Source organism: Staurois parvus, unplaced genomic scaffold, assembly GCF_062004578.1.
Source record: "Staurois parvus isolate SC_StPar_1 unplaced genomic scaffold, SC_StPar_1.0 ptg000014l, whole genome shotgun sequence".
NCBI lineage: Eukaryota > Metazoa > Chordata > Amphibia > Anura > Ranidae > Staurois > Staurois parvus.
Genome location: NW_028317810.1, coordinates 2169935 through 2186974, shown reverse-complemented (window position 1 = coordinate 2186974; position 17040 = coordinate 2169935). Strand labels below are relative to the sequence as shown.

The 17040-nt window shown below is 39.9% G+C and overlaps 1 protein-coding gene across 3 annotated transcripts in view; it reads left to right on the top strand.

The window, feature by feature from the left end:
- ACAD10 (acyl-CoA dehydrogenase family member 10) overlaps window positions 1–16577 on the top strand; it is an 81283-nt gene extending 64706 nt beyond the window's left edge. For all 3 annotated transcript variants that reach the window (XM_089676767.1, XM_089676775.1, XM_089676757.1), the window contains 5 exons: window positions 3095–3253; window positions 5497–5669; window positions 9581–9724; window positions 10087–10164; window positions 15542–16577. In XM_089676767.1, the coding sequence (XP_089532893.1) occupies window positions 3095–3253; window positions 5497–5669; window positions 9581–9724; window positions 10087–10164; window positions 15542–15676 (689 nt within the window). In that variant the 3' untranslated portion in view covers window positions 15677–16577. The remainder of the gene's footprint in view (window positions 1–3094; window positions 3254–5496; window positions 5670–9580; window positions 9725–10086; window positions 10165–15541) is intronic.
- The last annotated feature ends 463 nt before the right edge of the window (window positions 16578–17040 follow it).

Sequence of the window (17040 nt, the reverse complement as noted above, 5' to 3'; positions counted from 1 at the left end):
GGACTTTTTCATTTATATAGCAAAAAAATAAAAATCCCAGTGGTGAATAAATACCACCAAAATAAAGTTTTATCTGTCTCAAAAAAATGCTAAAATGCTAATCAATTCATATCGGTACAGTGTTGCATGACCTCACAATTGTCATTCAAAGTGTGATAGCGCTGAAAGCTGAAAATTGGCCTGGGGGTGAAAGTGTCTGGACTTGAAGCGGTTAATACTTAATTAGGTACCCAACTCTGTGCCTTTTAATACAGGCACAGAGTTAGGTACCTATGTACAACCACCCTTAATGTATAGATGTTTTCTTCAACTTTCATAAATGGAGGAAAATTGATAATTTAATAATTGAAGCTTTCCAAAAGTTGAGAAAATATTTAAATTTACCTGAAGATAAAACTTTGTTCTTAGCTTTGCATAGAGTGGAGAGGGATTAGAACACCTGTCAGTTTTTATTGCTGCCTTTGCCCCTGTTGTGGAGATTCACCCTCTCTATGTGTCCTGTTTATCATTAACAGTAAGAGTGAAAGCAAAAGAAAATCTCAAAGTTTTGGGTTGTCACTAGAACAGGAATAGAGGGAAAATCTTCCAATGGGAACACTACTTCTGATGACCCTGGTGGCAGTGAGGGACTCCCTCACTTTGGAGAGATTTCCTCTCATTTCCTGGTTTGGCCCACGTGGGACACATATGGCCAAAAAAAACTGACTGGGGTTATAATCCTCTCTTACTCTATACAAAATGAAAAAATTGCCTTTAGTTTTACTTTAAAGCGGAGCTCCACCCAGAAGGGGATGTTCCGCTTTAAGGACTGCTCCCCATTAAGGATTGGCGCCTTTGGGGGACGGGGGGGGGAGCTGGTACCCGAATTTGACAGGTACCGCTCCCAGTTTCTGTCCGATCGTGGAAGGTGTCCTCCCTCCCTCCCTGTAGTCTTTTGGGACACGTGACAGGTCCCAGAAGACTACAGGACCATTCATGAAAAGCAGCACTACTCACGCATGCGCAGTGGGTACCTGGCTGTGAAGCCGCAAGCTGCACAGCCAGATGCCCACACTGAAGATGCCGGCGCCTGGAATACAGGACGGCCGGTGAAACGGGCTGCGGGGAACACACCACAGGACCGAGGGACAGGTAAGTGGCTGTTTTTTAAAAGTCAGCAGCTACAGTTTTTGTAGCTGCTGACTTTTACTTTTTGACAGCGTGAGTGGAACTCCTCTTTAATTAGGGATTTTTATTAGTTAAAACTAAATGAAAAATATTTCAGTATATTTGCTGTACTTATAGATTCATAGACACTTTAAAAATCTAATGCCATGTAAAGCACACAGGCTGACCTCTTTATGTAAATTTTAGTTTCCTGCTTGGCATGCTTCTCTAATGGCATTAGAGTTAAAGTGGTTCTAAAGCCTAAACATTTTTTACCTTAATGCATTCCTTGCATTAAGGTAAAAAATGTTTAGGCATCCATTTTCGCTCCTCACCACCTCCCCCCCCCCTCCTTATACTTACCTGATCCCTCATTCGATCTAGCAGTGTACACGTCTGCAGCTCTTCTCCCCTCTCTTCTGTGTCTCACTGACTTTGCTGTGACACTGGGAACTATTGGCTCATGCTGCTGTCAAACAATGTCAGTGACAAGGGAACTGGGGTGGGGACGAGTCCCACTGTCTGTGTCAATGGATGCTTGGGAGAGAGCATGCACAAGTGCCCCCATAGGAAGCAGCTTCCCATGGGGCACTGGACAGAGAGGAGGAGCCAGGAACGCCGGTGGGGGACCCGAGTAGAGGAGGTTCGGGCCACTCTGTCTAATTCCCTTTATAAGTATAAAGGTGGTTGTCACTTCTTTTTTTTCATTTACAATTATTTTAAATCCCATATATTATTCTTATTATACAGGATTTCTATAGCGCCAACAGTTTACGTAGCGCTTTACAAAATGAAGGTAGACATTACAGTCACAATACAATTTGGTACAAGAGGAAACAGAGGGCATATACGGTATATATAAAATACAATTTAATTCAATTAACAAATAATTACATTGTTTTATTTAGAACTAGCATGAGTACCTAATTCTGTGTTGACATCAGCCGCCTGTGATCATTTGCACAGCAGCACCCAGACTGGGAGGGATGGGCACCAATAGGAGCGATTCTCCTGTATTCATATGTCCTGACACAGGGGAACATGCTGATAGGAGAAGAGAATAGAATGAACAAAGCTGATAAGATAACAGTGTGTTGCTTCTCCTTCAATGTCAAATCAGTGGGCTGTGAGCAGATCACAAAAGCGGCTGGACAAGAAACAAATCCTTTGGTAGATATTACTATTCATATATGAGTATTTCAAATGTGTGTTTAGCTGATTACCTGGACTTCACTGTTAATGGGTCATTGACCTGCATCAGTTATAAATATCTTGGGTTTTGACTTCACACTGCACTTTTCACATGTTTCTTTCATACACAGCCAGGCAACTAGCATTTTCAGAATGAGGTCAGCAGTGGTATCTTACATTTTTCTGTCCATACATTTCCTTTAAGAAGTTCTGGAAATGGTACATAAGGTTTATACATCTTTAGGCGTCTGTTTATGAACCAGCGGTAAATGATCGCTGCTCAGTTCTCCGGAATTCTCAGAGAACACAGTTCTCCTGCGAATGCCTTTTATGAAGCGGTGTAGATCAGTTCTCCAAACGAATGATCTACAAACTCTGGAAAACGGCTGATTTTACTATAATCCCGCGAGATTACAGTAAAAGATCAGTTTACTAAGCAGAGGTATATTATCTCTGCTTAGTTTGCGGTCCCTCCGATTCTCCAGCTCTGGGCTGGAGAATCTGGAGGGAGAACACAGATCTCCAGTGAAGAGCTGAACATGTTCTCCTGAGTGTCATAAATTGTGAATGACCAGAGAATAGCTGTGATCCTCTGAATCGCAGCTATTCTCTGTGTCATAAAAGGACACCTTAGTCACTTAAAACTGTAAAACGCTAGAAAGCTGTTCTGAGCAAAGTCATAATTCTGTTTGTCAGCCAAATATTGTACTATAAATGTACTATAAATGTGCCTGATAGTGATATTTTTTTTTTAAAGGAGCATTGGATTCACGCTGTAAGATCTGTATTTTTATGGGGAAGACAGATCCAGGTGCCCCTCGTCATAAGCAGCAATCAATGATCCTGGTACCCATGGACACTCCTGGAGTCACCATTCTGAGACCTCTCACTGTCTACGGATTAGATGATGCCCCAGGTATACACATAGGAACAGTGTGTATGTACAGTGCATTCATAAAGTATTCAGACCCCTTCACTTTTTTCAATTTTGTTATGTTGCAGCCTGATACTACAGTTGTTGAAATTATTTTTTTTCCTCATTAATCTATACTCCATATTTACAAAGTGAAAACAGAATTTTAGAAATATAATACACAAAATAGCAGGAGCCCTGCCTCAGTGCATGTTATGACATGAAAAACATGCTTAAATAATGAACACATAATAAATCATGAAATAAAGTCCCAAATGTGAAATCCAGTGAACAAAAATCCCTTTCAAATCCAGAAGGTGATAAGTGCTCTGTGCTCCCCGCCTGTGTGCCCCTACACTCACCTACTTTAATGGACTCTTATGGTGAAAGAAGAGTCTTTCATGCTTTTGGTGGGGCATAGGAAGTCATGCTGGAGCTTGTAGTCCTCCTGATTAAATGTTGCTTGTCATTCCCAGTGATTCAAATCTAGAGCATAGTAGGTACACTAGTATTCCACAAAGCTGCTAAGCTTAGTATCACCGCATCCGTGGTGCATTTAAACAACTGTAGTATCAAGAAGCAACATAACAAAATTTAAAAAATTGAAGGGGATTGGAATACTTTATGAATGCACTGTATTTAAGTAGATCTGTCAAAAACACAAAACAGCACAAAAAACATAACCGACTAGTATATACATTAAAATGGTTCTATAGACCCAAGGTTTTTTTTTTACCTTAATGCATTCTATGCATTATGGTAAAAAACCTTTGGCTGAAAACAGGTCACACATGTGCAGAATGAACGATGATTCACAAAGGGCTTTGGCTATACTTCTCCTTTAAAAAAGGTATAATAGGTGAGCGCACAAAGTGAACCACATAAACTGCTGGCATAAAGTATGAACCCCTGTATCCTCCAACAAATTTTAAACAAGTATGCAGCGCTATAAATAAGAAAGTGACTAGTATATGAAAGCGCAGAATATGACTGCGTAAAGAAATAAAGTGAAAAATATCGTCAACTAAATGACAAGTGCAAATGTGAATGGATGAGTAAAACAATCATAAATACATTAGTGAAATAAATATCCAGTGATCAATTGTTATACTCAAAATATAGAACCACAAGACACTTTAAGCTATCCTTATAAATCTGTAGTCCAGATAAAACATGAATGGATGGGATGAACAAATGAAATAGTGAATAATATGGTGATCACTATAAAGGATGCTTAAATATAAGGTAACGATCATATATATAAAGTCCAATAAAGATGATGAATCAGACTTCCGTGCTCGTGACTTCTCGTGGTAAAATGAGGTGTGCTTGCACTCACCGGAAGCGCAAGTTATATGCGCATGCAATAATATCCGGGGAGAACACTGGTGGCCATCGGGGATCTGGTCAGGGGCAGGGGGCTCCACTGGTACACACACACAGGATTGGCACTCCAGACCTCTCAACCGGACCCTTGCAGCATACGTGGACAGCTCCTTCCTTGCGTTTCCACCATTAAAAACCAACTGCCAAAATGGTACTACTCCACCTTGAAATGGCTCAGATACAAGCCACCAGACAAAGGTTTTTGATAGTGTAGTACTTTAATTTATCATTGGCACAAATTTCAGGTATAGAAAATGTTAAAATAGTAAGCTTACAGAGCAGTAGATAATTTAGCAACCAAGATGGTTGCTGGACCAACATGCAGCCTTGGAGGTGTGACATCAGCACGGCAAGGCTCCCTCTGACGCGTTTCGCACAGAATGTGACAGCTGGGTGCCCACTGCACATGCGCGATAAGTGCTGTGCTTGTGAATGGCCCGGCATCTTCTGGGACCAGTCATGTGTCCCAGAAGACATCGGGCCATTCACAAAGCGCAGCAATTCACAGCCGGGTGCCCACACTAAAGATGCCGGCGCGGGAAGACTGTGCAGCGCTGGACCAAGGAACAGGTAAGGTCCTGCTGCAGAGAAGAGCTGAGTGGCCGGCCCAGTATTCTGACACGGTGGCGGAAATACCTGACTGGCCGCTCAATATTCGCTCCCTTTTTTTGTGGGAAAAAAGTGCGTCTTATGGAGTGAAAAATACGGTAGTTAAAATTAAAATACACAGTACGTTTCCTACATTACATTTCTGCAGGATCTGGTGACGTAAGAATAGGACACTTTACTGCCATGTAATTAACCAATTAGTGCTGTGCAATACTATACCGGACTTTTTTTTTGTTGTCTTTATCTCACAGCTGGACATGGAGAATTGACATTTGACAACGTACGTGTGCCTAAGGAAAACATACTCCTCGGTAGAGGCAGAGGATTTGAGATTGCACAGGGCAGGCTGGGTCCAGGGAGAATACATCACTGTATGAGGCTTATTGGAAATGCAGAGAGGTGTCTGACTCTCATGAAGCAGAGGGTGAGTTTCTAGTTTTCTCTGCAATTACTTTAAAGAAGTTTAAGAGGTGCCAGTATATTGGCAGATGCCAGATTGGTTAGACCAAGTGCTAGACGGTTACAAAGCCAGTCATAGGATAAGCCTGTCAAAATTCTGGGCAAACCAAACAGCGTAAGTAGATCCTCTCTTTTGCTCAGTAAGGTCACCAATCACATCAAGTCTAGATCTACTAAATATTTTCACATGAGGTGATAAAGTATTTGTTTTACCAAATGCTTAGTATGAATTATAGTAAAACCAGACAGACTCTGGATTTGATACAAAAGATGGTGAGTAAGAAAATGGTGCAAAGGCTATGTAAGATATTGTATGTTTATTCTATGATTCTCTTGGGACACTTGGCAAAATGTAAAACGATTAAAATGTATTTTGTGCACCCACACCAATTGTGTTGTAATGCACCCTAGTGCAAAAAAACCATCTCCAGCTCTAATGAGGTACTGTACCTTTTAAATGGCATGTACTACTATAGGCGCTGCCTGGTCTGTGCTATATATGATCAAAGTGATAAGTATACATTCAACACCAATGAATTACATTAACACAGTGTTCCTCAACTAGGGTTCCCCCAGAGGTTGCTAGGAGTTCCTTGAGCAATTCCTGCCTTTCAGATAAGTTCCCTCTGACACCATTGGTCTTTTTAGCTATCTATAATTGGGTAATTCTTCCCACTGACCATCACACTAATGTATCTTGAGTTGTAGATATAGTCATTTCTAGCAGGGGTTCCCTGAGACCGGAAACTTATTTCAAGGGTTCCTCTGTGTTGAAAAGTTTGAGAAAGGCTACATTAACATCAGATCATAACGTGAAAAATCAAATAACTTGCATAAAATTAAATGAGTCCATATTTTTGTGATTCTTCAGTCATTCAAACTGTGACAAGCAACTGTGCTTTCTCATAAAGTGCTTCATGCTATTCCTTTGGTGGCAGTTCAAATATGGCGCTCCCTTCCTGCGTGCCCTCACACTGACCAGAAAATGTGAACTCTTAAGTATTAATAAGAGTCATGTACGCTGTATGATAATCTTGGTTGGTCTGGAGTAGTCCTCCTGGATATGTATATTATGTTTCCCACTTCAGTATACCATAGTGATGTTGATTTATCTCATGGTACATATATATGAAAGATAATGTAGAAGATCAATATAGTGTGATTCCGTTTTATTGTAAAATTGTGATAAAAACAATTGCACTTACATACAGTTGTGTTCAAAATAATAGCAGTCAGACATCACTAACCTGATCAATCACTGTTTTTGGTAGAAATGATATTTCTACATGGCAAATAATTTACTAGCAGGTGTAGTAGAGTAATAGAAATCCAACAGACCCAACAGTCATGACATGCATGCTGCTGATTCTGTGTAATTGAATCACTAATTGAAAGGGGCATGTTCAAAATAATAGCAGTGTGGAGTTCTATTAGTGAGGTCATTCATTCTTTGAAAAACAGGTGGCAATTATTCCCTTATTTAAGGAAGGAAGGCAGCAAATGTTGTACATGCTGGTTACAGTGCATTTCTCTCTGAAATTCTGAGGAAAATGGGTCGTTCCAGATATTGTTCAGAAGAACAGCGTACCTTGATTAGAAAGTTGATTGGAGAGGGGAAAACATATAAAGAAGTGCAGAAAATGATAGGCTGCTCAGCTAAAATGATCGCAAATGCTTTAAAATGGCAACCAAAACTTGAAAGACATGGAAGAAAGCGAAAAACTACCATTCGAATGGATAGAAGAATAGCCAAAATGGCAAGGACTCAGCCAACAATCAGCTCCAGGAAGATCAAAGAAGGTCTAAAGTTACCTGTGAGTACTGTTACAATTAGAAGATGCCTATGTGAAGCCAACCTACCTGCAAGAAGCCCCCGCAAAGTCCCACTGTTGAAAAAAAGACATGTGCTGAAGAGGTTACAATTTGCCAAAGAGCACATCGACTGGCCTAAAGAGAAATGGCGCAACATTTTGTGGACTGATGAAAGTAAGATTGTTCTTTTTGGGTCTAGTGGCCGGAGACAGTTTGTCAGACGACTCCCAAACACTGAATTCAAGCCACAGTACACTGTGAAGACAGTGAAGCATGGTTGCGCAAGCATCATGATATGGGGATGTTTCTCATACTACGGTGTTGGGCCTATTTATTGCATACCAGGGATCATGGATCAGTTTGAATACATCAGAATACTTGAAGAGGTCATGCTGCCTTATTCTGAAGAGGAAATGTCCTTGAAATGGGTGTTCCAACAAGACAACGACCCCAAACACCAGTAAACGTGCAACATCTTGGTTCCAGACCAACAAGATTGACGTTATGGAGTGGCCAGCCCAATGCCCGGATCTTAATCCAATAGAAAACTTGTGGGGTGACATCAAAAATGCAGTTTCTGAGGCAAAACCAAGAAATAGAGAAGAACTGTGGAATGTAGTCCAATCATCCTGGGCTGGAATACCTGTTCACAGGTGCCAGAAGTTGGTTGACTCCATGCAACACAGATGTACAGCAGTTCTCAGAAACAGTGCTTATACAACTAAATATTAATTAAGTGATTCAAAGGAAAGCAAAATCTTCAAACATTTTTCAGTTTATATAGTGAATGTTTGAGTTTGTAAAGAAGAATACAAACACTGCTATTTTTTTGAACAGTCTAATATTCACTTTATTTTAAGTTTTTTAGAGGAACAACACAAATTTGATATATTTTTGTTCATGTTTTGATTTGGAATAGAATGTGTAGTGTTCCCAATGCATTTGTGTGTATGGAAATAAAAGCTATTAGAAGGATTTTGAGCTTTATTCACTTTTTTCAACACACTGCTATTATGTTGAACACAACTGTACTTAGTAAAAACAAAGCAGGTTGACGAATTGGAAGTAGCGCACCGGCATTCATCTCACTAGCTGGAAATGACGTTGCCAGCAGCTATCAGATTATGCGCTTCGCCCCTCCTCCAGGGATGTAATAAGAGTTATCAATGATAGAGGACATAGGGTGTAGCAAGATGGAGGATATAGTACTATATAAAGCTGAATACACTTTAAGATGGCTGAGATAGGACGCAGATATGACATCAGATAGGGCAGGAAGTATGCCACAGGAAATGTTGAGATTAGAGAAGAAGGGTTGAATGGTATAAATAAGCTGTCTATCACCATCAGTATAGCCTTTGAGGACACCCTGGAGGAGGGGTGAAACGTGACAGATGACAGCTCCTGGCGATGTCATTTCCGGCCGGTGAGACAAATACCGGTGCGCTACTTCCAGTTCAGCAATCTGCTTTGTTTTATAATATCTATGTAAGTGCAATTGTTTTTAATCACAGTTTTACAATAAAACAGAATCACACTATATGGATCTTCTATATTATCGTTCATATATATGTACCATGAGATAAATCAATATCGCTTTGGTATACTGAAATGGAAAACAGAATTCTGTATAAATATCCAGGAGGACTAAAAGCTCCAGACCAACCAAGATTATCATACAGTGTACATGACTCTTATTAATACCTTAGAGTTCACATTTTCTGGTGAGTGAGTGGGCACACAGGAGGGGAGCACCATATTTGCAATGCCACCAAAGGAATAGCGTGAAGCACTTTATGAGAATGCACAGTTGCTTGTCACAGTTGAATGATTGAAGAATCACAAGAATTTGAGCTCATTTAATTTAAGTTCTTTGATTTTTCACATTGTTATGTTTTGATGTTAATGTAATTCATTGGTTTTGATTGTATACGTATCACTTTGATCATGTACAGCACAGACCAGGCAGCGCCTATAGTAATACATGCAAAATGTAAGAAGAAAATCATTGTAGGAGAACAACTACTGTTTCCCCTTTCAGATCATCACTATTATGTTTCTTAGGTTAAATCAAGAGTTGCTTTTGGCAAACCCTTAGCTGAACAGGGAACAATTCTTGCAGACATTGCGAAATCCAGAGCAGAAATTGAGCAGGCAAGGCTGCTTGTTCTAAAAGCTGCATACCTTATGGACACCGTTGGCAATAAGGTAATATGTTTCTACTGCTCTTATTGGAGTTTTTTTAAGTCACTTGTCTTTGTTAAGATATAGTGGTTGGTATGTACGAGAAGAAAGAAATAGCTGAACAGGAAATACCTGTTTCTCCAAAGCTAAATCACTATTTAAATGTACAGCAGAAGTGTATTAAATGGTAAGGCCACCAAAAATTGACATTCTAGGTATAATCGGGTAGTCAACCCCTCTGGCTTCTAATTAGCCTACAGTAAATTCTCTGTTCCTCTCCACCTTTCTGTTATCATTGCTTTATATAATATAATGTGTAGCTACACAGAAATGTTTCTATGTTGTTTTTTTGGCTGTTTTTATTCCCCTCCTTACTTTTTGTCTAGGAAGCAGCTTTGGAAATTGCCTTGATCAAAATGGTGGCACCATCTATGGCACAAAATGTAGTAGATCGAGCAATTCAGGTAAGGTCTGTCCATCCGACTTTATGCAGCACACATGTATTTCCAGGCATGATCAATAGTTAGGCCAGCTGTAAATGGGTTAATCTCAGGGCAATGATTTTCATCAAAGCTCTGACTATGCTTTATTTTGTATCATAGGGATCTGACTTTTATCTACAACTTTCCAGGAATTTCTGTTGTGGCACATATGCCTCAAAAGCCCTAGCTTTACATGGATAATAAAAAGTAATGATTTCTGAAAGATCATGGACATTTCCCAGTACGTTGGAAAATATCTGTGTTAGATAAATGGCACTTGGACTTCATAGAGCTCATTTTTGAACTGAGGTTATCTCTTATGTGGTCTGTGATACTGAATACGGTTGTAAAGGTTAATTTTTTTTTTTTTTAAATAACAAACATGGTGTACTTACCAATGCACAGAGCACCATCTCCTCCTTTTCTGGGGTCCCCCACTGGCGCTTTCAGCTCCTCTTTTCTGTGTGCACCTGTGGGCTCGTTCCTGAGCCGGGCATACAAATATTGGCAAATAACAATGAAAACTCTGCGCCACAAGCAAAACCAAAAATAAAGAAACACAGATGAGTGTGATTATGGCTGCTGCAGTCTTCAGATTGTGTCTAATTTCCACATTAGTGAGAACTCTGAATGTGTATATAGACTGCGCTGCAAAAATGTGAACCAAAATTACTTAATTTGCCACATGTGATAATGCAAAACATGAGAAAAAAATTATATAAATAGACAACACAAGAAAGTACAAAAAGTGTCCAATGTATCAGTAAGCCCCATTCGTGGATTTACACTCACCACAATAGATGGACCTTCGATTACTAGATAGGTCTCACTGCACTTTTTTTTGGTTGGACCCGCTGTGTGTCACCAACTTGACCATTCACATGTACCAGGAATGAGATTTCTTTCCATGCAATACACTGCCACTCAAAATACTGTATCAGGGGAAAGGTTCATTGCGCGAACCAGATTACTTTATTAAATCATATAAACCTAACATGTATATGTGCCTAGGGACCGGCACCAGGTCCATACAGTGCTTGTTGTTAAGATGGCTGTCACCATCCCAAAATCAGAAGCTGACTTGCGCTCCAGGGATGGGATGTGATGGGATGTATCGGCTGGGTTACACTGCTTCAACTAGTTTTGTCTGTAATTGGACGTCTTCAGGAAGCTGGTGTTCACCATTTTGGAAGCTGGATTTATACCATGCCGAATTAACGCTTTGGGGACCAGATGTGAACTAGTCAGTACGCATCACTGGATGTTCCCCTATTGCCGCCATATAATCACTTTATATGGATACACATTCACAGGTACAGTCTATGTTACCACAAAGTAAGACTAAAATATTTAGCAATAAGCAATAACTAATCCTGGGCATCCACTTATTGTTTTGCAGTATACTTAAACATGCCCTAACCTGTCTCATATTGCACATTGCACACTAGTGGGTGTCACTATTATGGATTGCAAGTGAATCACACAATACAAGTATACAACAACAAAAACTATACTAAAAAAAATGGTTAAAAACATAATTCGTATAATCTAAAAAATGCACCTAAAATACTAAATACTTTCAATAATCAAAGCCTACGTGATCTAGGTAACTGTTTTCAACATGTTTCTATTTTCACCAAAAGACAATGTATTATGCATAAACGCATGTACACATGCATACCATGTAAACACATGGAATTTTGGAAAACTTTCAAATAAAAATTACTAATGAACAGTTGAAGCCAGTAAATGAGCCAATAATACATTATACACAAATGCATGTAAACATGCATGGGCTGGGGTATAAATCCAGCTTCCAAAATGGTGAACACTAGCTTCCTAAAAATGTCTAATTACAGACAAAACTAGTTGAAGCAGTGTTAACCAGCTGAAACATCACATCCCATCCCTGGAGCGCAAGTCAGCTTCTGATTTTGGGGACGGTGGCAGCCATCTTAACAACAAGCACTGTATGTACCCGGTGCCAGTCCCTAGGCACATATACCTGTGAGTGCAGTGTCATTGTTAGGTTTATATGATTTAATAAAGTCAGCTGCTATGCGTTATTGCGCATAGCAGTTGACTTTATTAAATCATATAAACAGTAGTATCAGGGAAAAGGTTAATTACCTTTTCCCTGATACTTTTTTGAGTGGCAATGTATAGCATGGAAAGAAATCTCATTCATGGAACATGTGTAAATGGTCAAGTTGGTGACAAGACACACAGTGGGTCCAACCAAAAAAAGTGCAGTGAGACCTATCTAGTAATAGAAGGTCCATCTATTGTGGTGAGTGTAAATCCACGTGGGGTCACCTGGTGCACCTGGAAGTGGTCACCTGTTTTTTCTGTTAATAATGGCACCAGCACCCGTTCACCTATCTTTTGGCTTTCAAGCAGCTATTATTTGAATGGAACTTACTGTTACATTGGACATTATTTGTATTGTGTTGTCTGTTTATACAATTTTATTTCCATGTTTTGCATTTTCACATGTGGCAAATTGTTAAGTAATTTTGGTTGATATTTTTGGCATCACAGTCCATATACACATTTATTGGGAATACAAATACTGGGATATTTTTTATTTTAATGCGAGGAATAAATACAGTTAAAACATATCTTGCTTTTACAATCGCTTGAAGTCTATGATCTGGCTTGAAAATACAAAGATATTCATAGTTATTCTTAGATACTCAAATGCTGTGAATAGCTTAAAGTCAAAGGATTGCTATCCTTGATTAAAGCTGGCTATACGCTACATCAGATTTATAAATAAGTACAATGACGTAATATTGCCCTTGGTAGCAAACGTCAGTTATTCTTCATGGCAGCAGCAGAAAGAGCAGAAGTTCAGCTGTGATAAGATAAATTAAAAATAATATAATGACTAATGCTACAGTATAAAGGGTTTGTCCTGTAAGTCTTGAGTAGGAATATACTGTGTGTTTATAATTAGATACAGTGCTGTGAAAAGTATTTGCCCCTTTCCTGATACTTTTTTTTTTTTTGCATATTTGTCACACTTAAAGCGGAGTTCCAGCTGAATAACAATACAGCCACTTACCTGTCCCTTGGTCCAGCAGTGTCCTCACCACTGCTGGTTTCACCGTCTGTCTTCTCTCCCTGGTGCTGGCATCTTCAGTGTGGGCACCCGACTGTGATAGCTTGTGGTTTCACAGCCGGGTGCCTACTGTGCATGCGCGAGAAGCGCTGTGCTTTGTGAACGGCCCCGTAGTCTCCATAGTCTTCTGGGACCTGTCATGTGTCTCAGAAGACTACGGAGAGGGACGGGGGAGGACAATTTCCGCTTCCGATCGCCTAGGCGATCGCAGTGGAAGTGGGAGCAGGTACCTGTCAAATTCGGGTACCCGCTCCCCAAAGGTGCCAATCCTTAATGGGGAGCGGAGGACAAGGCATTAAAGCGGAACTTTCCCTTTTGGGTGGAACTCCACTTTAAAGCAGAATTCTGGGAATCTTATTTTTTTTTTTTTTTTGTCCATGCAGAGGCAGGGTTAACTGCTCATTTTGTTCTAGGGGAGAGGACACAAAGATATACTCACCGGACCTGGTGATCCTTCCAGCTCAAGACTGGTCCATTCGGCTCCTGCCACCCCACGGTTTAGCAGTCTTGTAAGTGGACTGTTCCTGACATCAGGATGCTCAACGCACGCTCCATAGACAGGAACAGTCCACCGCTGGACTGTAGGATCAGCAGGTCCGGTGAGTATGAGTTTTGTCCTCACCCTTAGAAAAACCGAACAGCTAATCCATGCAGTGGGGGCACAGTCCCATTGCATGCTGAAAAAAAAATTTGAGTTCTGCTTTAAATTATTCAGATCATCAAACAAATTTTAATATTACACAAAGATAACCTGAGTAAATACAAAATGCAGTTTTTAAATGATTTAATTTTCAAGTGAAACAAAGCTGTCCAAACCTGCCTGGCCCTATGTGAAAATGTAATTGAGCCCCTTCTCCCCCCTTGCTAAATTATGAATGAACTGTGATTAACCACATTTTTTGAAAAGCTAAAGAGTTAAATTTCATTTGCCAGACCTGTTGAATCAAGAATCGCACTAAAAGATCTAAAAAAGCAACACATCATGCCACAATCTAAAGAAATTCAAGAACAGATGAGAAACAAAATAATTGACATGTATTAGTCTGGAAAGGTTACAAAGCCATTTATAAGGCTTTGGGAATCCAGAGGACCATGGTGAGAGCCATTATCCACAAATGGAGAAAACTTGGAAAAGTGGTGAACCTTCCCAGGAGTGGCCGGCCTACCGAAATTACTCCAAAAGCGCAACTCGACACAACGACTCATACAGGAGGTCATAAAACACCCAGAACAACATGTAAAGAACTGCAGGCCTCACTTGCCTCAGTTATGAAAGATAAGATAAGAGACTGGGCAAAAATGGAACCCATGGGAAAGTTCCAAGGCGAAAGACACTGCTGACCAAAAAAGAACACAAAGGCTCGTCTCATATTTAAAAAAATCTTGATTATCTCCAAGACTTTTGGGAAAATATTCTGTGTACTTTTGAGACAAAAGTTTAACTTTTTGGAAGGTGTGCATCCCATTACATTTGGCGTAACACAGCATTTCATAAAAAGAACATCATACCAACAGTCAAACATGGTGGTGGTAGTGTGGAAGTCTGGAGCTGCTTTGCAGCTTCAGGAACCAGATGACTTGCCCATAATTGATGGATGCAAAAAATAAATTCTGCACTGTACCAGAAAATTCTGAAGGAGAATGTACAACCATCAGTTTGTGACCTCAAGCTCAAGAGCACTTGGGTTATGCAGTAGGACAGTGATCCGAAAGACACCAGCAAGTCCATCTCTGAATGGCTAAAAAAAACCCAAGGTTTTGGAGTGTCCTAGTCAAAGTCCGAACTGAAATCCGATTGAGATGCTGTCGCATTACCCTAAACAGGCTGTTCATGCTCAAAACCCTCCAATGTGGCTGGATTAAAACAATTCTGCAAAGAGTGGACCTAAATCCCTCCACGGACATCTCAATTACAGAGATTATAGTTGTTGCTGTCAAGGGTGGTACAGCCATTTACTTTTTCACATAGAGCCAGGCAGGTTTGGACAGCTTTTTTTACCTTAATAAATAAAATCCTCATTTAAAAAATGGATTTTGTATTTACTCAGGTTATCTTTGTGTAATATTACATTTACTTGGTGATTTGAATCTTTTAAGTGTGACAAATATGCAAAAATAAATAAATAATCGGGGGGGGGGGCAAATACTTTTTCACAGCACTTTATATAGATAGTGTGTGTATGTATATATTGATTTGATTAGCTATTTTTCACTCTGTCTTATTTTATTCTTAAGGCATTTGGTGCTGCAGGCCTCAGCAATGACTTCCCTCTTGCTCAGTTCCATGCCTGGGCAAGGGCGTTACGCCTGGCAGATGGACCCGACGAAGTTCACCGACTGACAGTAGCTAAAATAGAACTGAAGCATTAAAATGTAATTGACAAGATAAAGAATTAACTCCTGCGCTACCTCAATGTGACCATGTAATGAATAATAATGTATAGAGCTGCTGCTAGCATCAAAAATTGTGTTCCCACAATAATAAATAAATTGGGGTTCCTCCATTCTCCTGGTCATCTACAGTTTTAGAACCACTGGATGCCCTCTTTCCTTTCCCTTGATCGCCAAACCAGAGAAAAAAATGGTCCCTTTAAGGGACCATTTTTTTGGAGTACAGGCACACAACACTGAAGCTAGCTAGAAGCCAGCTGCAAGGAATGCATTCTTGTTGTCAGTGCTTGCCTTTTGCAAGTACTGGGACCTGACGACAGGCACTCTCTATCAAAGCAGCCATTTTCCTGCTAGATGCAGTATCAGGTAGCCATAAGCCAAAGGTGGAGGGCACCCTGCCCGACATTGCAGCTAGTGATATAGGGCACACAGAGGGGTGGGAGAAAGTATTTGATGTACTTAGTCCCATCTGCAAGTCAATAATGTAACAAAAGTGATAATTCTTCTTTAACTGATCTCAAAACGCCTGTGTGTGTTATACCAAAGAGGCCCTGTTTACTTACATTATGAAATGTTTTTCTATACACCGGCCAGCTAACCTTCTGCAATAATTGTAATGTTGAAAGCAATACTGCATAAAATAAATTTGTACCTTTTGATTGCTCTGTGTACTTTTCAGTCCTTTCTCTTTGGCCCTATTTGCAGAGGTGGATTAGACTTTGTACTTCTGGCATCTACTTGGAAAAATTAAACAGAAAAATGGAAATAGTTGGTGAGGTTTATGCGATTATTTTAACTGGTTACAATGTAATGAAGACTGAAATATGTATAATTTGTATGCAAGTTTTTTTAGATAAAATGTTTTTGTTTGGAATGTGAATCTTGACTCTGTTTATATTTTATATATTTTTGATAATTAAAGTGTTACTAAACCCACAACAGTAAAATCAGTCTGTATATGCAGTAAAGCATGCTTATTATACTTACTGTGGAACCTAATGGGTTAATCCTCTGCATTGTGTAAAAAGGCCATTTTTTCCTGTTTTCTCTGCCCCTCCTCTTGTTCAGATGACCACCTGGTAAGACAGACTGAACCTGTAGCCACATACACATGCTCAGTTTAGTGTGCATTGCTAGAGAGGTTTTTTTTTTCTTGGGAGAGTGCACGTGATCAGCACAGGGCCAATCAGCACTGTCCAGACAGAGGGTCAGGGGTTTTGCATCCTCCTAGAGCAGAATGAAAACTCCTCCTACAAGCTTTAACCAGTGCTCTGCTGACGTCACAAGACTGCTCTACCTGCTGATGAGAAAAGGTATTTATCAGTTTATATTTACTAAAATAA